A 21,979-nucleotide genomic window follows, 5' to 3' on the forward strand; every position below is an offset into this window, starting at 1 on the left:
TATGCATTCCAAAACTTTACCAGAGCAGTTCAAGACTGAGTTCAGTTGTTCAAAAGAGATATCAATAAGACCGTAGACTAACCCATGGGCTGTTGTGGAAACAAGAACCTTTTGATTAGTTCAGGGCATCCAAGAATCGTTATTGCCAACGGTTGAATAAATACTCTGTATTTGAGCCAAATGCTGAGGGGAGGGACTAGTATCAGACCGAGGGGGAATTTTCGAGCAAGATATAAAACATAATAATCGTAAACCTAAGTCTGAGCAGCATTCCGATCATCGGAATACGTTGAGAGGCAAGACCAGCCTTGACGGCTATCAGAACACGGCCGCCAAGGCGGTCACTTCTATAGATAACATAGTTTCCCGCAAGAATTTCGCAAGGCCACAGAGGAAATAAGCCACATTTCAGTAAAATACATTGGCATCAAAGGAGACTTTGTTGACGTGCTGCTTACTAAGTTTTTCCAATACACTTCGTACATTTAGTGCTAGTGTAGGGAAAAGTTATTGTTCAGTTTCCTGAAACGTTGGTTGAAGGAATCTGAGGCCCGTGAACCCAACTTATTTAGCTGGTTAACGTAGTCCGAACAGTGACCTGCTCAGGCCAGGTAGAGGCATCAAGGGCCTTATCAAGATGAGCCTCGAGAAGTCCAATTTGAAACGAAAATCTTTCACGTGTCTGCTTAAACTGGATCCGGAGGAAAATGCTGCACTGCGGTCGTCTGCTTCAACCAAAGAGGGCTTACTGCTAGTTAAAAAATATGACTCATATGGATCATAGCCGGAGCCAAGAGCAGTAGCATACGGCGTAGAATTGGCAGCGACAGAAAGTGGTTCCAATGTAGCGTCAACACTGAGTCGACAGCTGCCTCTGGCACCAGGATTCGCCTTTAAAGTTAGATTCAGCCTTTAAAAACCGATCAGATACATCCTTGAATTCGGCCGAGAAGGACTGCTGTTCCAGAACGGGTTGCCTTATTGACTGATGATGGCAGCTTGGGCATGACCGGTCCAGGTCCATATTTGATTTGGTACGGTCTGCATTTAGTCAGCGCCGTGCCAAGGTCAGTACATTTGGGGTGCGCAAGGTTGGCACATAGCCAGCAACAAATTGTGGGCTTTCGAGAGGTGATTAAAGGCCGGGTTTGATGCAGCAGGCAGACATAGTGTGTTGCTGTTATAAGCGTTTAATATACCATATACGCGTGTATCCATTTTAAACTTTCGGGATGAAACATTCCCATTCCTTTTGCACTCTGTTCCCTTTTTGCTCTTATAAGCTGAGTAACGGGCTTAACGTCAAATTTTGGCCATTCCATTTCCATATTTCCATATAATTATAGTACTAGCAAGCTTTCATTACAAATCAATGCAATTCCAATAATGGTTATCGAAACGTTTAGGGTGAACAACAATTTGGTTTTATTTTCTGTTAATTAAGAACCAAGAACGAGTTTGTTTGCCTATGACTAGAATGATTCCCCTGTCAGAAACTATCAGTCCCAAAGGGGCCCTTTAAGATTTAAATTTAGGTATGGGATGGCCAAGGTAGGGATGGCTTTGAAAGTTTTTTTTATAGTATCTGAGGATTTCTTGTCGTAGGGCGCAAATATATTGATATTTTTGGAATGTCAACTTTTTGGTAGGCACTACGATACTGCTTTACCTCCAGAACCGGTACCTCCTCATCCGGACGTCGACCTAACGCCCCCTAACGTTGGCCGCTCATATCAGCCAGTAAACTATATTTTTGTGTATAGTATATCGCAGGACTGCACCAAAGCATCAAGTAAAAAAGGAATAGGGCAATCCTTGACGAGGATCCATTGTCATCATCTGGCACCTCTTTCCATTTATTGAAGGCTTGCAGCGCTCAAACGCGGGCGACGTACTATTCGTACGCTCAATTTTAACTGATCATGATACATACATTTTTGCATCACGCGCGTTCAGCAAATCTCTCGTAAAAATTCCATGAGTGATCATTCTGCTGAAAGCAACCATTAATATAATAATAATAATAAAAAAAATATAATACGCTTAAAACTGTTATTTTTAGTTAGGTCTAAATTTCGAATTAAATTTTATCAAAATCGGACGACTATATCATAAAGCTGCCATACGAAAGATCGGAAAATTTGTGGAAAAATAATATGAAACAAATGTTGTATAGCTTCAGTGTTTTTTGACATATTATTTTATTATGGGAATAACATTTTTTATATTTTTAAAATTTGGAATTAAATTTAATCAAAATCGGACGACTTATACATATAGCTGTCAAAAAAACGGTTAGAGAAATAATAAAATAATTAAACAGGTTACTTGTAGAGTAAAAGGTATACTATATTCGTCGGAAAGTATGTAACAGGTAAAAGGAAGCGTTTCTGACCCCATAAAGAATTCTTGATCAGGATCACTAGCCGAGTCGATCTAGGCATGTTCGTCTGTCCGTATGAACCCTGAGATCTCAGAAAATTTAACAGCTAGTACCGTGGGACTTGGCATGCAGATTCTTGGGGTTCCTGCGCCCACTCTTACGCCCACGATCCGCGAAAATCCTACCTACTTATCGATTGACCCCAAAAAAAGTTTGCCACGTCCACTCTAACGCCCACAAACCTCCCAAAAATGCGGTGGCCATAGTTGTTATCCTAGATATTTTTTTTGGTAAATTTAATGTCTCATTAAAGCCTTTTGATTGGCCTAAAAAAGTGTCTGCCACGCCCACTCCAACGCCCCCAAACGCCAAAACGCTTAAAACTGCCTGCCGCCCACATAACATATGCCAAAGTATCCGGTAGGTGGCGCTTTACAATATTTCTTTGCTGCTATAGAGATATATTCCATTTCTATTTTGCTCCCTCAAGCTGAGTAACGGGTATCTGATAGTCGAGGCACTCGACTACAGCGTTCTTCCTTGTTTTTTTTTTTTAACATCACTGAAGTCAACACCAATCCTTAAAAATGTAACGTGGTGTTTACGTGACGTTTATTTTTTCTTATAAATGCAGGGGTATGCAAACTTCGGCTTGCCGATTCAACTTCCTTGCTTGTTTGTATTCAAGCCAGTGTGACCGCAGATATAATGGCCTGAAAATAGTATTTTTTGCCAGTTTTTGCTTGGTTGAATACTAGGCCTAAGGAAATACAATACCTTGGACGAATACCAATCGCAACCAAAAAGAAGATGTCTGCGCTTACTTGAAAGTTTTTGTCATTTATTAATATTTTACTTTGTGTTGCTTGCCATACAATATTTTGGTTTAAATTTATTACATTTGTTGTATGTTTGTTTAAATTTACCTCTGCATTGTGTAGGTATGTGTATATTGTGTTTCGCCCTTTATGCCCTACAATTCAACTAGAATTAAAAAGAAGGTTTCTGGCATGGCAGCGAATCCGTCAATTCTTGTTACCTTCTTTGTGTAGCATAACAAAGCTTTGTTTAATTTATACTGATTTTTCTTTGTCTTGTTTTTGTTTATTTCATGTCGTCTTAAGTTAGATTTTTTGATTCCGATTTGCATTATCCGTTCCTATTCCTCTGGCCATTGTTATTGTTTGTTTCTTAAGTTTGCCCGCATGCATACTATAGTTGTTGTGTTTTGCATATAACAATCTTAAAATATGTGAGAAGCACTGGCACACAGTGACGGACGCAGGATGAACAAGGGGCCGGAAGGTTAGAAATCTCCTATAACCCGTCGCCTTGGCTGAGAGTTTCGTGTGTGAATGTGTTTTTGGGGGGTTTGATTTGATTTCAATTCGCTTAGTTTTCTAGAAATTCTTTAGCCGTAGTACTTTTTGTAATGCATATTTGTGAAAGTAAGCAAATAGCTGTACTTCCGTTCCCCCAATAAAGCTTAATATGTTTTCGAATCGAAAAATAGGAAAACGATATAGTTAACTACGAGAAAAAAAATGTATGTTAATATATGTATATGAAACTCTTTGAGTTCTTCTAACAATTATGCATTCTTCGGGGGTCTGCACTTAATCTAGGTTCTTTTATTGTGTATCTTTATATAATAGTAAGTTGTTTTGGTTATATGTTTCGCCGCTGTCATATAGCTTTATATAGCTACTTTATCATTGATTTCTCAGCGCTCGGCTTAAAAAAAAACAAAAAATACACTCATTCATTATCTATTCACTAAGTCTAGCGCAAAAAAATTGTCTGTGTGTGTGCTTCCATTTCAGGTATATATATTTATTTGTATATACTCGTATATGGCCATGTGTGTGTGGGTTCTTATAGATAGCTTTATACGGAGCTTAATTTGATTTAGATGCAACATTTACGGCTGAGATTTCGCTGTGATTCCACTTTATTTACATTGAAAATGCCGCGACGCAGTCCGATTTTCATAAAGTTCTACTTCAATTGTCATAACTAAACGAACGTTGAACGCATCATCGTGATTATCACTAACCTAGATTTTCTCTCCTTTTTATTTGCACCGTTATTTTTTTGGATTTTTCGTTTTTATCGTAAATTAAATGCATTTTGGGCACATTGCATAACATGAAAAATGATTTTGCATTCGCTTTGATTGGCAACTTTTTTTGACACCATTTGAAGTATGAAATATGAGATATTTTGCCTGTTTCGTTTTTCTGGGACTGTGGATCAGATTTAAGGGGGGTGCTGAAGTGCTCGAATTCACTTGAATTTTCAATAAATCGCGCCATCCATTTAATTATTTGCAGCGGAGCATGCGGTACAACCTCCTAAAACTTATTTTTCTCGAATGAGTCAGCGATTACTTTTGGACACGAGCACTGTAGTTAAAAAGGCAGGCAAATTTTAAATAAACGTTTGCTCATAATATGCGTCTTCCCGGATCCTTTCAACTGAAAGCTTATTATACTTAGTTGTGGGTAATGTATGGCCAGGTGCTGACCAAGGTGAATAAAAAAAATATTTTTAACTAGATAAGCTCGGGCTGAGTGCGGAAATGATTGCAACGTATGTTTCCTGTATTGCCAGAATATTGTGCAGAACTTCAACACCCTCCAACCCGGTACCTCGACCCTTACTATGTTTAATTACCAAACCTTTTGGCGACTAACACACGCTCAAGTGGTTTGTATTGAGCACAACCCCTGCAGCCATGTACCCGTTGTTCTGTCGGTGGGCATGGCCATGGACGTGGCCGTGGTTGTGGGCGTGGGCGTGGGCGTGAACGCCTTCCACGGAGGAGTCGGCCACTGCCATGCCGACGCCTGCGAGGGGACTGCCCGCCTTGCCCAGCGGCACGCCTATAGCCGGCACGCCTCCGACCGGCGTGGTGGCCGTTGTGGTGGTGGTGCCGGTGCCCGTGCCCCCCGTGCTCAGGCTGGTTCCACTAATGTGTGCACTGATGCCGCTGGGCACACTGGTCATGTGCGGCGGACTGCCGGCGTCGGGCGCATTGCATGCATTTTTCGCAGCCGCCGCCGCGGCCGCCGCTGCGGCTCCCGCGTTCGCAGCAGTCCTGGTCAGCTCTTCGTTGGGGATGGAGAAGTGCCTGTAGGATATGTACTCCGGCGGCAGGGCGGCCTGTCGCTTGGCGTTCTCTATGCGCTGCTTCTTCAGCTTGACATAGCTCAGAACCGAGATCATGACGATGAACACTATTATGCCCAGGCAGCAGCCCACGATGAGACCCAGTCTCCTGGTCAGGATGGAGTGAATAAAGCCATTGCTGGAGAGCCCGTTCTCGTCGGTCACCAGGCTGGGCGTGGAGTCCAGTGTCTGCACATCCGTGCAGGCAGAGATGTGCGAGTTCTTGAGCACCTCCATCAGGACGTGATCCAGGACGATCGCGTTGTCCAAGTCCTGGCCCTGACTCTGGCCTTGGTCCTGACTGCCTCCACTGCCATGGGGGCTCCGGTTGCGCTGATGCTGGTGCTGATAGGGCGAGAACGACTCCGGCAAGGGGGCCGTCACAATCACTGCCTCCTCCTCGCGCAGGGACTCGTTGGTGTGCAGTCGCTGCAGAGCGTTCGCCAGGGGCTCCGAAAGCCAATTACCGCTGCCGATGACACAGATGTGATAGCGCGTATTCGGACTCAGCTTGGTTAGCTTGGTCGAGCTGGCCGTCCCATTTAGCCGCTTGCCGTGGATCTGAGGAATAAATTAAGCAGGTTGCAAGACGGTTATTGTCGTCCCCACAGAGCCATTGTCATTTTCATTCTCATTCTCATCAGCATCGCCCATGTCGCTTATTAAACTGTTTCCCTGCGGCCACAGTGCCCTGCCTCTTCGCGGTTTATCGATGGGGCACCAGCACTCCATGGGGGTCTCTAGCGATAGGAACATGTTGTAATAAGCGAGGATTTGTGGGCCGATTAGTGGCTAATTGGCAGAGCAAGTAGTTATAAGCTGACCTGGGACACACGGACAAAAAGGACAAGTGGTCGTAAACGGACATACGGACAAAAAAGGTTAGGGAGTGCGCATAGGTGCAAAGCTATATAACCCCATGTAAGGGTACAACGATTTAAGAAAAATTTATAGCAACAGTGAAGTCAAGTTCAACCAATGTATTTAAAGAGCTTTGCACATATAATTCCTATATAATTTAAACTGTTTATAAATAAATAAATTAATTTTTTAGACAAGAAAGAAAAGAAAACAATTCGTTATACTAAATTATACGTAATAATTATCTAAGCTATACGCTATAAAGGCTACAACTTCAATAAAGTTAAATGTTTATTAAAATTAAAAGACATTATATTAGCGAGATTTTGTCCATGTATTCATTATATTCAGGCACTGAGCCTTTGCTCTTAAAATGACACAATTAAATTTTGGACTGCAGCCGCCTGGGAACTTAATCGTCAATCTGGTGGGCCGAACTGATAGACTCCGGACGAGCTCAACAAACACGGTCACTAATAGAGATTACGAGGGTATCAGATGGACCGCAGACGGAGCGCCAAATTTAGATCTTCAATATTCGATTTTCTTTTTTAAAATAAGTGTTTTTGCAATTTCAACAACTATTATGTAAAACTTGTGGGCTATATATACGCAAGTAGGCAATTCCTTTTCTACTTGAATAAATAAAGAAACTAAGATAAAAAAGTATAAGCATGAATTTTTAGGATTTTTAGTGATATATTTTATTATTTTAACATTTGAAGTCCAATAATGTTGAAAGGTTTAAATTATTTTATGTTGTGTTAACAAAAAGTTAAATCCTTTTCATTTGTGTTTATTTGTATCTGCAGATTTTGTCAGATTCTAGGAGGGTGTAACATCAGCCTACAACAAATTTGAATTCAAATCTACTGGTGTATCTGAAGATTTTTGTTTTTGTACAATGACATTAAAACCCAACTTAATTTATCTGCCGGTCTTACAAATCCTAGTGCATCTTATATCTGCATGCGCTTAAAATCTAAACTTGTTCGGCTACAATAAACTGGTATCACATTTAAAAGGAAAACGAAAGTCTTGGCAACTTAATATGGTAAAATATAAGCAGGGCTGTTACCGAATTTGCTTCAAAACCAGACAGGTGATTTAATTCAACGAAATAGTGAGCTTTGGATTAAAAGTCCTCGAGGTCAGATCAAATAAATTCCGTCGCTTTTTGGTTGGTTGTTAAACCAATAGTCCTTGAATCCATCGGAAATTTCAGTACCGCCCCAAATAAATTAACGAACTGCAAGTTAGCTGTATACCATTCTATCTCTAGTTTAACTTTTCAAAATAAAACCGTGAGTTCGCAAAAAAGTCGTGTTGTTCGAATCGAATGTCTTTGGAATAATATAATATATTTCCCAGCAGACTGGCGCTCACCTCATCCGTGTCGAGTGGGAATCGCTCCCTATCCCGTTCCCGGCTTTTCTGCTTGTCGGGCTCATGACCCCGTTCCCTGTTCCTGTGACTGTCCCTCTCGCGGTCCGGAACCAAGCCGTCGCCGGTGGCGTGGTAAACGATTTCAAAGCCATTGAGGCCCAAATGGTCGCGGCTCTGCCAGGACACAACCACCGAGTAGGGCTGGATGTCTTGGATGGCCATTTTAGGTATCAGCGGGGCATCGCAGAACTGCTGCGGCTCCATCCGTCCGAACACTTTGCCCCGCAGCTCTGTTGGGTGCTCGCACCTTAGGTAATTAATGGAATCGGCGCCTAGTCCGCCGATAGCTCCTCCTGTGCCGGAGCCCGTCGAAAGAGACCATTTGCGATGATCCCGCAGCCATTCCCACAGTTTCTGGGCGTCGCAGCTGCAATGCAGTGGATTCTCTGAAACGAGCACCAAAAGATACAAATTGGCCGTGACAACGGGGTGACACTAAGGATTTTAATACCATGGCTAACCAAAGTTTCGCTTCAGGGTGATAAAAAAAGGATGATTAGTAATTTGAGCTGCGCCTAAAATGGACCTTTTTTAAAACTGCAAAACGGAGAGTTAACTAGTGATACTTTAGATAGTGGAAAATCTCTAGTCTCTGAATTCGGTTAAAAGACAGTGTTTCACTCAGAAACCTACAAAAATGTAATGGTAAAATAAAAAGAAGGACTCTATAGTCTACTATTAAATACCCGTTACTCAACTAATTAAGCGCCAGGGAGATGGTGATTTTCGGTGCATTTTGCTGGAACAAACGTGCTCTGCGCAAGAGTCTCTAGAATCTGCTGTAAATATTTCCTTGGCCAAATATTATAGGTCAATACGTAAGTATTGAATGAGTTCGTATTTCACAAATATGAATTAGAGTTTATAAAACAACTTTATTATCTATATTGGTACCCTAGGTAGTATTGGAGTTTTAAATGGTATTTATTTGCATATGAGTATTATGTCAAAGGACAAATAACTCAAAATATTTCCCTTGGTATACTAAGACAAACGGATTTTAATTGTAAAGTAAGCTGTGAAAAAGAACAGCTGATTGCATGGGCAGTCTCTTTGCAAAATCCAAAGCTTAAGCAATTCGCATGATAGGGGTTCATGAAATTTCTTGTAAAATAGATTTATTTACTTCACTTATAAATACCAATCGGCGTGCCAAAATTGTTCGGACGGTATGTTGATAAGATAACTTGGTTAGTCGAAAACGGGTATATAATAGTCAATTTCTTGATTATTGCGTTTATTCGTGTTTGAGACTAATTTGAGTTCGCTAAGCGTTCGGTTAAAAACATTTTTTAAGAAGTTATTTTTGATCTATATGTGTGTATTACAATATAATAAAAAATACAGTTAAAATTTGTGATGACCAATTAAGGCTAAAACTTAAAAAAAAACATATTTAAACCTAATATAATAATTACATATTATTTACCCTCTAGTTTAAGTGTTCTCAGGTTGGTTTCCAGTGGCTTCAGTGGATCCAGCGGCACCAGCTCAAAGTAATTTTTGCGCAGATCCAACACATGCAGTTTCCTTAAGAACCGAAAGGCGTCGTTCGATAGAACCGTCATCCGATTGCCCATGAGTAGGAGTTCCAACAGACCATGGAGATTCCTAAAGGTCTTCTTGGAAATACGATCCAGCTGGTTAAAGCTCAGGTCCAGGGTTTGCATCTCCGAGAGATCGGCACTAAACTCCTCCAGATCCTTGAGGGTGTTATGCGAGATGTTGAGGAAGCGTAGCAGCCGAAGACCTTGCAGTCGCTCCTTAGGCAGCATTTCCAGCTCATTGATGCTCAAGTCCAGGGTAAGAAGGTTCGTTAGGGACTTAAAGGCACCCGGGGAAATTCTAGTAATCCTATTATTGACCAAATGGAGGTGCTGTAGAGCTTGAAAGGCCTCGAAATCCTTTGAAGTAAGTATGGAAAGGTTCGTTTGGCAGATGTAGAGCTCCTTGAGGTATGGATACCTTTCCTCTTTTACAGTGTAAATCCTATTGATGGGATTGCCGGTCAAGTTTAGCCAGGATAAACGTGGTATAGAAACGTCCGACAAGGCTGAAGAGGGTATTTGCAAGAAGCGGTTGCTGGACAGGTCAACCTTTTGCAAATTGATCGAATGGCGCAGGAAATTTGCTGGCAAGGAGAGCAGCAGGTTACCACTGAGATCCACACTGTCCAACTGGGTGAGGTTAACGGCATTGAAGCCGCTCAAGGCGGTGATCTTATTATCCCTCAGGACAAGTTGCCTGAGATTCAGGGTGCCGCTTAGCTTGAAAAAATCTATCGAGGCCAATTGGTTTCGGGCCAAGTCCAGGCTTTCAAGTGTGCTCAAATTATATAGAGCTATGTGCGGGAACTCGGAGAGCTGATTCTTACAGAGCCTCAGCTCCTTAAAGACATTGAGGCCACTAAAGATATTTCGATTCATCTGCGAGAGCCTGTTGTCACACAGGTCTAGTCTCACCAAATTTGTGTTTTTTGCAAATAGCAAGTCCGGTATCTGACCCAAACTACAATTTGACATTGCCAGCTGCTGCAAAGATCGCAATCTATCAAACATTCCCGCCATTATTCCGCCAGACCCCACGTGACTGAAGTTGTTGTGGCTCAAAAGCAGTCTCCTGAGATTTGGTATATCTAGTTTTTGAATATCCGCTGGATTCAATTGATTTCTTTCCAGATTCAATTCGTTGAGATTGGTAAGGGATTTAAAGGAATGTTGCTCCAGTTTTCGTAGGGAACAGTTGGCCAGGCTCAGAGAGTTCAAGGGTAACTCATCCAGGAAAACATCTCGCGTCAGTTGCACCAACGGGTTGTGAGAAAGATCCAGGGACTTAAGATTCTTCAACTTGGCAAAGGCATATCCTTCTATGGCCTCTATGTGATTGCGGGCTAGACTTAGTTCCTCGAGGCCTTGAAGTGGCGCAAAGTAATCCCTTCTAAGCTGTTTCAGTTGGTTGCCACTCAAGTCGAGGAATTGCAAGAGTAGCAGGTTCGCAAACGTGTCCTTTTCTATATCTCTGATTCTGTTATCGCTCAGATACAGCCTGCCCAATTGAGTAGTATCGGCAAAGAAAGATCTTTCCACTCGGGCCAATTGGTTGTCCTTCAACCACATGATTTGCACCTTTTGCTGGCGACTGAATGTGCGGGGATGAACTTTGTGCAGGTAATTGGCCTCCAGCTGCACGGAGAGAAGCGAGGAGTTATTGTCTGAAAATATGTCTTCCAGCACGGTTAGTTGATTATCCTGCAGATTGATGTGCTGCATGTTTTTCAGGGTGTAGAAAGCTTGCGGCTCTATGTCTTCAATGCTGTTCTTTTGAATATGCAGCTCCTGAAGGGCAGGTAGCGGTTCAAACACGCCCTTCCTAATCCGCCGAATGCGGTTGTTGTGCAGCCTTACCTCCCGCAAGTGTTCCAGCTTCCTAAACATGCCTATCTCCAGATCCTGGATCTCATTATTGTCCAAAGATAAGGACGTCAGCTTAGTACTCTTGTCGAACAGAGTAACGGGAAGAAGAGGTATAAAGTTTGACCTTAGATACAGGTGATCCAGATTAACCAATGTGCTAAAGACGTTGGGGTCTATGTGACCAATGGCATTGGACTCCAGGTAAATGACATCCACGTTTGTGGAGTTTGTGAACGCATCTGCCGGCAGCTCCAGTATGTTGTTTTCACTTAGAAAGACCTCCCTCAACTGGGGTAGGTCCGAAAACACCCCTCCTATAGCGTGTATGTGATTATGGCTAAAGTCCACTGTTTGCAGTCTCTTATTCCTCTCGAAAACTTTGGGATCGAGTGATATAATCCTGTTGTGTGACATGTCCAGCGACATAAGCTCCCGCAGGCTCTTGAAGGCCTCTGGCTGGACCAACTCTATCTGATTGGCATAAAAGGATAGGGTTTTCAGCTGGGGAAAGGCCCTGAAGCAGTCGTCTCCGATTTCGGCAAACAGATTCGAGCTCAAGTCAAGGAAAATCAAGGACGGCAGCTGAAACGCACCTGCGGCAGCCGCCGCCGCCGATGCATTATTGGTGGCCAACTGGATGTCACCATAGAAGGTGGGAATCCTGTTGTTCGAGAGCCTCAAAATTCGTAAGTGGTCCAACTTGCGGAGAGCCATTAATGGAAAGGTGCGCAGTCCGTTCTCCGATACGTCTATCTCCTGCATGCACTCCTCCAGTCCAGCGAACGCGTGCTCCGGCATTCCCTGCAGCCTGTTGCCCTTAAGGTTTAGTTTGGACAGACGCAGACCATAAAAGCTGTAGTCTTCAACTCGCACGATCTCGTTGTAGTCAAAATCCAGAGCCGTCAACTTCTGCATCGAGCTCAAGGCCCGGGATGGCATCTGCAATTAAAAAAGGCTTTGATGTATTGCATAGTCTTAAGGCTTTTGTTATCAAATGCGGAATTGTTTTAAACAGAAAGAACAACCTCCATTAAATTTCCCCAAAAGTCTTCTTTGGACACTCCAGCTCCCAACGGGATGAATGGAAAAACAAGAGGCAACGGCCTCACCTATCAGATTCCCGTTTCTTAGCAAAAGGAAGTAGGAGGGAGTTGGAGGGACTCTTTCCTACATATTGCCACATCAAAATTATACGAGCTCACCATGTCACATTGATGACACAAAATTATATCAATTACGAATGTTAACATGAATCATAAATCATAATTTTTATGTTTTTTTATACCCTTGCAAAGGGTATAATGATTTCAGTCAGGAGTTTGCGACGCAGTTAAGGAGACGTTTCCGACCCCATAAAGTATATATATTCTTGATCAGCGTCACTAGACGAGTCGATCTAGCCATGTCCGTCTGTCCGTCCATTTCTACGCAAACTAGTCTGTCAGTGTTAAAGCTATCGGTCTGAAACTTTTCCAAAAGTTTTCTTTTTATTGCAGGTAGTATATAAGTCGGAACCAGCCGGATCGGACAACTATATCTTATAGCTATAGGAACTATCGGGGAAAAAATGTAAAAAAATATCTTTGGTGTGTTTTAACATATAACCTTCTTAGCTTGAAAATAACATTTTTTAATGAGTTCTGAATTTAGAATTAAATTTTATCAAAATCGGTCGACTATATCATATAGCTGTCATAGGAACGATCGGGAAACAAATTATATACTAAAGTTGATTATTTCTTATAATTGCAAGGGTATACAAACTTCGGCTTGCCGAAGCTAACTTCCTTTCTTGTTATATCAAACGTAACATCGAAAAGTGCTCGAAAAAAAACGAAGACTGTATATTTGTTTTTTATTCATTTAATGTATTTAGCATGGCATTGAAGATGTTTTTTGTCATAATTGCCGCTGCCACTGTGCGCCGTTGAGTGCCAATTAATTTAGGATTTGGGAATTTAGTATTAGTGTACCACCCTAGCAGCGTAAGAGTAACAGCGACTTCACCGGTTTAGGCCATGTACCTTATTATACCCATTACTCGTACAGTAAAAGGGTATACTAGATTCGTCGGAAAGTATGTAACAGGCAAAAGGATCGTTTCCGACCCCATAAAGCATATATATATACTCGATCACGATCACTAGCCGAGTCGATCCAGCAAAGTTTGTATGTCCGTATGAACGCTGAGATCTTGAAAACTATAAAAGCTAGAACAGCCAAACTTGGCATGCAGATTCCGAAAATCTATAGCGCCTACAGTTTTCATGATAGAAAGCTGAAATGTGTTAGTCTCATCAATACCTATCGACTGACCTAAAAAAAAGTGTGCCATGCCCACCCTAACCTCCACAAACGGACTAAAGGCTTAAATCTGTCTGCCGCGTGGCACATTTTTATAAGATAGGTGGCGCCGTAAAATATAGCTTTGCTGCTGCATTTCCCTTTTAGCTGACTTAAGGGTATCTGATAGTCGAAGCACTCGACTATAGCACTCTTCCTTGTTTTCAATTTGAATTATTCTCCTTTATTATTTTGTTACCCAATAATATTAATCGAGTACATTAAAAAAATAAAGCCTTTCTTTAAAAAGCAACGAGTATAAAAAAAACACTCTATTGAGTAAGAGTTCAGAAATTCGTAAAGAGAAGAATTCGTCCAGTGCGTGGTTCCACAAAGAAGTCTAAAGAAGTTTCAAAGATTATACATTAAATCAACAAACAATTCATTCATTAAAGTTTTAAGGGAAAATTCTGCAACTATTCCCAAAATAAACGTAATTTGTATTATCCCACATTAAAAAGTGTGGGTGAATAACACTTCTTCTAGGATTAAATTTGATACCGATAAAAGCTTTTTTCAATTGTCCCGCAGGAAACGATGTGGGACAGACCAGCTGGTAAGGTGTCTGTCTGTGATGCGAAAGGTCCCCGGTTAAGGACGCTGTTAAGAATAATATCTGGAATCAATTGTAAAATGAATTTTGTTTTTAAAGAGTTTTTAGATTTCAAATAAGAAAGGAACAAATATGTCACGAGCTTGAATCGATTTACTAACCCTCAAGCCAGTTAAAATGTTATACAAGTTAAGCTAAAATGTAAAGATGACCACTTTAAAATTGGAATACGCTTAGAAATGATTTTTACCTTAAGAGGTTGGTGAGCGTTCGAGTGGGCGTGGAATATTAGCCTTTGCACTGCGTACGAAGCTAAGAAATCAAAATGTGAAATCTCAACTCTCTATAAATTTCAGTTAAAATGTAATTTTTACTATCAGAACTGAAAGCGGCACAGCTTTGGAAGATTTTTGCATATCAAACTTGCGAGGCTAAGGAATCTAAATCTAAAAAACACGTAAAGAAAAATTTGGCAGCATCAGTAGCTTCAGTGATGATAAAAAAAAAATAGGAAGAACGCTATAGTCGAGTGCCTCGACTATCAGATACCCGTTACTCAGCTTAAGGGAGCAAAATTTAAATTCAGATATCTAAACAGCAAAGAAATATTGTAAAGCGCCACCTACTGGCTACATTGGTATATGTTATGTGGGCGGCAGACAGTTTTAAGCGTTTTAACCGTTTGGTTTAGTTTACCAAAAAAAATGTCTAGAATGACAATTGTAATCCGATTTGTATAAATTTTAATTCAAAATTTTTAAAAATACGAGTATATACAAATTATATTCCCAATATTATAGAATATGTCAAAAAAAAACGGAATCTATAATTTGTTTCATATTATTTTCCCACCCATTTTCCGATCTTTGCTATGGCAGCTGTATCATATAGTCGTCCGATTTTGATAAAATTAAATTCGAAATTTATAACTAATTAAAATATATATGTTAACAAACACCAAAGATAACTTTTTTAAAAATTTTTTTCCGATAATTCATTTATGTTTCATGTTATTTTTCCTTTTGTTATTTCCATGCGTTTTATAGCCATTAAGTTGGCTGATCAACGCTTAAATAAATATTAGCACAAGAAAAACCCTCTGCAAGGGTATAAAAAATGATAAGAAACTATAATTTTTGTGTTTTTTAGCACATTAACCTTCTCTTGGAAATATCATTCTTTAAAAAGTTCAGAATCTGACCCCACCTCAAATTTGACCCCTAATATGTTCCCAAGCAACAAATTTCTGGAATTGAGGGCACGTAAAAACCAAGTTTTTTCAAATTGCACAATGCAAAAATGAAATGAAAACCGGAGAACGCGTGATATACACTCTATGGGGTCGGAAACGCTTCCTTCTACGGGATACATAATTATATTCTTAACTTTTCGAGCAACGGGTAAAATATTCCCTTAGGGAAAACTGATTTTGCCCATACCTTCCCAAGAAAATATCCCATATCAACGAACTACGATTTATTGGAATAGATTCAAGTGCATTTTACAATCCCTTGTTAGTCCCAAACCAAGTACGCAAGCTTGCTTTGAGCAAAGATATGTCCGTTGCACTCCAATTTTATTAGGGGAATTACAGAAAAGCATCGCCCGATTCCTGGACATACTGACTCGCCGTGGTCTGTTTCCACGCAGTATGGCGATTTATTCAGTACTTGCCTAAGGCGAACGCGAGCCGGGGCGGTTGTACTTCCCGTATCGCGGCGAGGAGCGGGAGCGGGAGCGGCCGCGCCCGCGCCCGCGGGAGCTGGAGCGCGAGCGGGTGCGATACCGACGGTTGTAGCGCGATCGCGATTTGGAGCGGAAACGAGAACGCGAGCCGGAGGTGGAACGCGAGCCGCGGGCGGACTGACATCCTGACTTAGAGCGCGAGCGGGAACAGGACACCGTGCGCTGGCGCCGATTGACCGGCGAGTAGCGGCGGTAGTGGCGCCACGGGGCCTTCAGCATGCTCTCCTGGAAGGCGGACACCGTGATCCGCTTGCCGTCGATCTGGCCGCCGTTCATGTGCTTGATGGCACAGGCGCAGTCCTCCGGACGAGCGTACTCCACGAAGGCGTAGCCACGCCCCTGGCGCCCCAGGTAGCGGTCCAATGGGAAGTCGACTGCGGTGAGGGCGCCGAAGTGGCCGAAGATCTCGGTTATGTGCTCCTTGGTCACTTGTCGCGTCAGTCCCTTGATGTGCAAACGCACAATGCGCACAGGTTGGCGGAACTTGAAGCCGTCCTTTCCGTTACGGAAGCTCATTCGGTTGGCCTCGCCGTCCGTTCCTCCATGTGAACGTCTTCCTCCTGAGTTGTTGTTGCGGCGCTGGTTCCACTGAAAGTTGTCACTCCGACCATTTCTGCCATGGCGGCTGGGCTCCCCACTTGTGGGCGTGGCAGAACCTGGACGTGGTCGATCTTCGTTTGGCGACTTGCCTTTGGAGTGCGAGCGACGCGGCTGAGGATTTTTGGCTTGCTCCTTGCTTGACGGGGGCTTGGCGTTGGACGAGGTGGAATGGGAGATGCTGGAGTGGCTCGAACTGGCGTTGTGGCTAGTCCTCATTGGGGCTTTCGGGGTTGCGGCAGCCACTGACGTCTTGGCTTGATGGGCCGGCTTGGCGGCAGCGGGAGTGTCGATGGCCACCTTCGTGGGCTGGTAGGCACTGCTGGAGGTGCGGGAGATTCGTGAGCCGCCAACCTTGCCTTTGGCACTAGAGGTGTTCGCATTGCCACTTGAGTGGCTGGCGGCCGGGGCAGTGATGTTAGCAATGGTCTTGGTGACGGTTGCTGTGCCGGACTGGGTTATGGCCTGGTTGTGGCCGCGGGTGCCCGAGGCGGTGTGCGAGCCGGAGCAGCGCATGCGCGGAGCAGGAGCCGGAATCGGAGCCGGCACGGGCTGAGGATGCGAACGAGGATGGATATGAGAGTGGGAGCTCTGCTGGTCTTGGTGCTCCGGACCGGGCAGCACTGCCGGAATGGGTGCCGGCACGGGGAGGGGAGTGTGGGTCGGTATTTGTATAACCCCGGAGGCAGCGGCAGCACCCTCCTCCTTGACTACTTTTGCTGCCTTGGCGGAGGACTCTCCGCGACGACGAGGATGGTTATGAGAGTGGGAGCACTGCTGGTGTTGGTGCTCCGGACCGGGCAGCACTGCCGGAATGGGTGCCGGCACGGGTAGGGGAATGGGGGTCGGTATTTGTATAACCCCGGAGGCAGCGGCAGCACCCTCCTCCTTGACTACTCTTGCTGCCTTGGCGCAGGACACTCCGCGACGACTCTTCCTGGCCAAACGCTTCGAGGAGCGTCCATGGTCGGAATGATGGCGGCGGTGGCCGCGTCGGTGACGATGAGAGTGACGCGGATGATGGTGGCGCCGATGGTGACGATGGTGCCGGCGCCGGCAACAGGAATGCTTGGAGCGCTCCGATTTCTTACCTACGCCCTCCGGCTTCTCTCCGCTGTCGCTGGACGAGGAGCTGCTGCTGGTGGAGCTAGAGTAGCTGGTGTAGCTAGAGGATCCGGTGGAGCTGTAGCTCGAATCCGAGTAGCTGGAGTCGCTGCTTCCCTCCTCGCTGCTCATTGAGGCATTCGAAGGCGTTGGCGAGCGGTTCCTCAAGTAGGAGGAACTTGCGGTAGCCGAATCCTTGCGGTTCCTGCGGATCCTGCGCTCCCTGCGATCCCTCTTGTGCGAATGCGCCTCCCGGCGCTCACGCTTGACAGCTGGCTCACCTTCATCCTTTGGCTTGTTAGCCTGCACCTTGGTCATTTTCTTCACGTAGTTCTTAGTCACTGCGAAAAAAGACCTTTTTGCATTGGCTTTCCCAAGGCTTTTTCGGATTTGTGGGGCTGGTGGGGTTACTTACACGTCGACGACTGCTGCCAAATGAACTGTGCAAATGTCGAAAAAATGGGCAGACAACTGTCATTCAAAATCCCAAGGAAACAGGCAAAGGCTACTTGATCGGAGCTCAAAGGGGACTTGCTTTTGGGTTGTCGTCAAAATAAATATTTAGAAACAAAATCTCAAAGCAACAACCCCACCAAAAATCCACATTAAAAAATTCAAAACTTGGCCTAGCTTGGTGTTTCCGTTCGAAAAATATGAAGGGCTAATATATACTAACATAAATATTTTCTATATTATTTGCCCTTTTTTGTCTTACTTCTCAAAAGCCAAAAACGTTCTTATTAGCCATGGAAAAAAACAAGGAGTACTCATAGTCAGTAACATTAACTTGTCGCTATTACGAGAGGAAATAATGCCACATTTTGTATATAATTAAATAATTATACTTATTTTGAAAAAAGTGACGTTTACGTAAGTCAAAAGGTTTTCTAAAAACGCGAAACTACTGTGAAATATTTTCTTGATGAAAATATAATAACTGCATGTATAATAAAAGAAAATATTTAAAATTTTTGTTTTAAGCCACATGCGTGATTATGCACGATACATCGCACGAAAGCTTATCGTTGTATCGGTTAGGCGTTACCCTTATCGATTAATCACAAAGTAATGGGGAGGTACTCTTAGACACGAGAGGCCTCAGCCCAAAAATACTATTTTCAGACCATTATTTCTTGAGATCCAGTGTTGATTAACGTGGTTATATCTGCGTATAAGTTTACGGTCACACTGGCTTGAATAGCAACGAAAAATTGTAAACAAATTCTAAAAAACGAGTTAAATGGATATTGCACTTCTATGAAGAATAGAAAAAAATGCTGTAATAGCTACTGTTGTTACAGCATTACTTATCATGGCCGAAGACCATAAGAAGCGAACTAGATCTTCCTGGGTTATCCGTATTTGGACCAAAGGACGTCTTACACCAGATACGCGAGTATATGTATATGCAAAAACAAAAATAGTCTACATTATAAATATATTGTTTCGGTTTTTCCTTGCCCAATGTCAAGGGGTTTACAAAATTCCGACAATATTACATAGTCTTTATTGCTTTTGTTGCCACAAAATGTAGCTTTTTTTTATGTAAAGTTTTTGGTGGGTACTAGACCTTAAACACGAAATATAACTAAAAATCAGGACTGTGAAGCACTTTGTTCCGAAAAGAGCCATCTGATTTTCAAAAAAGAACCGGAACCGAGCCAGAACTATTATTTAATAAAATGTGCTTCAGGAGAAATATTAACCAGAGAGATTAATATAGTCCACCGCATTGGTTATTGACATGGGAGACATGTCCTTAAAAAATTTTTGATCAGCTAAACATAAAGTTTATTGGGAATTGAAAATTGGGAAACGTCTCCTTCACTGCGTTGCAAGCTTCTGACTAAAATCATAATTCTTTCTGCAAGGGTATACACCATTAAGTATATATGTATATACCCTCCTGGCCGCATATCCGCAACCACCGTATTCGCACTTCAGGCTATCTCAAAAACGCAAAATAACTCTCCGGGAAACGCGTTTTGATTCGATTGAGATAATAAAAAAAGGAAGAAGGCGCGGGTAGATTTATCGAAAAGAGACTCTTTGACGTGTGTCGGGGATTAGAAAGAACGATGGCATAAGAGCGTTCTATCGGGAGGAGATTACTTTAAAGGAGACGAAATTGATTTACAACAAGCAAAGAAATCAATTTCGTCAAGCCTTCCAGTTATGAGAAATAATCAACATTAGTGAAACCATTTTATATTTTTAAGAATTGTTGCTATCTTTAATGATATTACAAAAACTATTTCTAAAAATTAATTCGAAAGTCCAAATAATATAAAATATGATATTCCCAATATCATAAGATAATATGCCAAAAAACTCTGAAGCTATTGTGTTTCATATTATTTTCCCACCAATTTTCCTTTTTTTTCAAATGATAGCTTATGATATAGTCGTCCGAATTTGATAAAATTTATTTTGAAATTCAGAAGTAATTTAAAAATTTTATTTCCAAGCTTAGAAGGTTATATGTTAAAAAACACCAAAGATATAATTTTTTCATATTATTTTGTATGTTAAGAAACACCAAAGATATCATTTTTAAACATTTATTTTCCGATTATTCCTATGGAAGCTATAAGATATAAATGTCCGATACGGCTGCTTCCGACTTATATACTACCTGCAAAAGAAATAAGACTTTTGGGAGAGTTTCAGCCCTCTGCAAGGGTGTAAGTTCAAATAAGATAAAATAAGTAAAGATTTTTCATTGTACAAACTCCGTTACTACTAAAACTACCGTGAACAGTGATGATTATCCTGTAAAAAATGACCACCCTTCCCTCGACAACTGAAAACCAGTCGAACGAATTCCGAAACGTCAAAAAAATATTTCGTAAAAACGTACGCATGTATTATCACTAGCTGCTTAATTTCACTAGCTTTTAAACAAATAGTAGTACAAATGTTATGTTTTGAAAGGATATTTCGGCAGCTGCCAACAGCAATGCAGTCAAGCAATTGAAAATATTTCTCGTAAATTCTTTGAACGATTACCCGAGTGGAGAACTTTTAATTGCATTGATTGAGCAGACTTTCCACCACGCTGGCCACGTGTGGGTGGTCATTGGTGTGTGCGAATGCCAAAGGCTCGAAAGGATGCAGTGTCACCTGACATGAACAAAGCGAATTACGGCCTTTTAATTAATGTACTGACATGGAAATTTATGGCAGTCGATTTTAATTTATTGAACCTTCGCGCTACCGGTTGGCGCCTTGCGAACGCGAACAGGACACCGAGAACACCCAGGACATGCGACTCGGCTTCAATTCAACTGAAATTTATGGCCAGTGAAAAAACGGTCTACCATAAAATGATATTTATTTTTATTGCTTACCATTATGAAATATTTATGGGAATTTTGAATTCCAAAGACAAGGCAGGAGAAGGTTCACGAGTGACCACGCTCTAATCCCTAATCGTGGGTCGTTTCTCTCTTCCATGAAGTCCACTGATGTCAGTGTCTCTACACAGAGAGAAAAAACAAAGAACATCGTGCTTGAATTGAGAACATTCGTTCTTAAAAACCGTGTAAGCACAAATGTTCTTATCTTGAGCCGATTTTCGATTTAATATAAGAACATATTTGTACGTAACGTTTTGGTATTGATTTGATCTGAATTTGGGATCAAAACACAATCAAGCATTTGCCCTCGGGAACGAAAATGTTTGCTTGGCTCAGAGGGCTAGCGCTTCGTGTTTGATGCACGGGCTTGAGGGTTAGTGGTTCGAGTCCTCCCCGGGACAAATTTATTTTTATACCATTGATATAATGATTTTAGTCAGAAGTTTGCAACGCAGTAAAGGAGACGTTTCTGACCCCAAAAAGTATATATATTCTTGATCAGCGTCACTAGACGAGTCAATCTAGCCATGTCCGTCCGTCCGTCTGTTTCTTCGCAAACTAGTTTCTCAGTTTTAAAGCTATCGGGCTGAAACTCTCCCAAAAGTCTTATTTCTTTCGCAGGTAGTATATAAGTCGGAAGCAGCCGTATCGGACATTAATATCTTATAGCTTCCATAGGAATAATTTGGAAAATAAATGTTTAAAAATAATATCTTTGGTGTTTCTTAACATATAAAATAATATGAAAAAATTATATCTTTGGTGTTTTTTAACATATAACAATCTAAGCTTGGAAATAAAATTTTTAAATTACTTCTGAATTTCAAATTAAATTTTATCCCTCAGTTTTATAGCTATCGGGTTGAAACTTTCCCAAATCTTCTCTCTATTGCAGGTAGTATATATGTAAGTCAGACCCAGCAGGATCGGACAACTATATCTTATAGCTCGCATAGGAACTCTCGGGGAAACAATTTTAAAAAATTATATCTTCGCTTTTTTT

The 21,979-nt window shown here is 42.0% G+C and overlaps 2 protein-coding genes across 2 annotated transcripts in view; both read right to left on the bottom strand.

Moving 5' to 3' along the window:
* Positions 1-3,203: 3,203 nt before the first annotated feature.
* LOC108028903 (chaoptin) overlaps positions 3,204-21,979 on the bottom strand; it is a 229,236-nt gene continuing 210,460 nt past the window's right edge. The window contains exons 9-11 of the mRNA XM_050884708.1: positions 9,291-12,213; positions 7,802-8,247; positions 3,204-6,115 (exon numbers count right to left, since the gene is read on the bottom strand). Of these exons, the coding sequence (XP_050740665.1) occupies positions 5,075-6,115; positions 7,802-8,247; positions 9,291-12,213 (4,410 nt within the window). The 3' untranslated portion in view covers positions 3,204-5,074. The remainder of the gene's footprint in view (positions 6,116-7,801; positions 8,248-9,290; positions 12,214-21,979) is intronic.
* Positions 15,632-18,130, bottom strand: LOC122818673 (serine/arginine repetitive matrix protein 2). Its single transcript, XM_044093693.1, has 2 exons — positions 18,033-18,130; positions 15,632-17,958 (listed from the first exon to the last, which is right to left on the bottom strand). Exon 2 carries the CDS (start codon positions 17,933-17,935, stop codon positions 15,845-15,847), a length of 2,091 nt encoding a protein of 696 aa, XP_043949628.1. The 5' UTR covers positions 17,936-17,958; positions 18,033-18,130; the 3' UTR covers positions 15,632-15,844.

This window comes from Drosophila biarmipes, chromosome X (genome assembly GCF_025231255.1).
Source record: "Drosophila biarmipes strain raj3 chromosome X, RU_DBia_V1.1, whole genome shotgun sequence".
NCBI classification, from domain to species: domain Eukaryota; kingdom Metazoa; phylum Arthropoda; class Insecta; order Diptera; family Drosophilidae; genus Drosophila; species Drosophila biarmipes.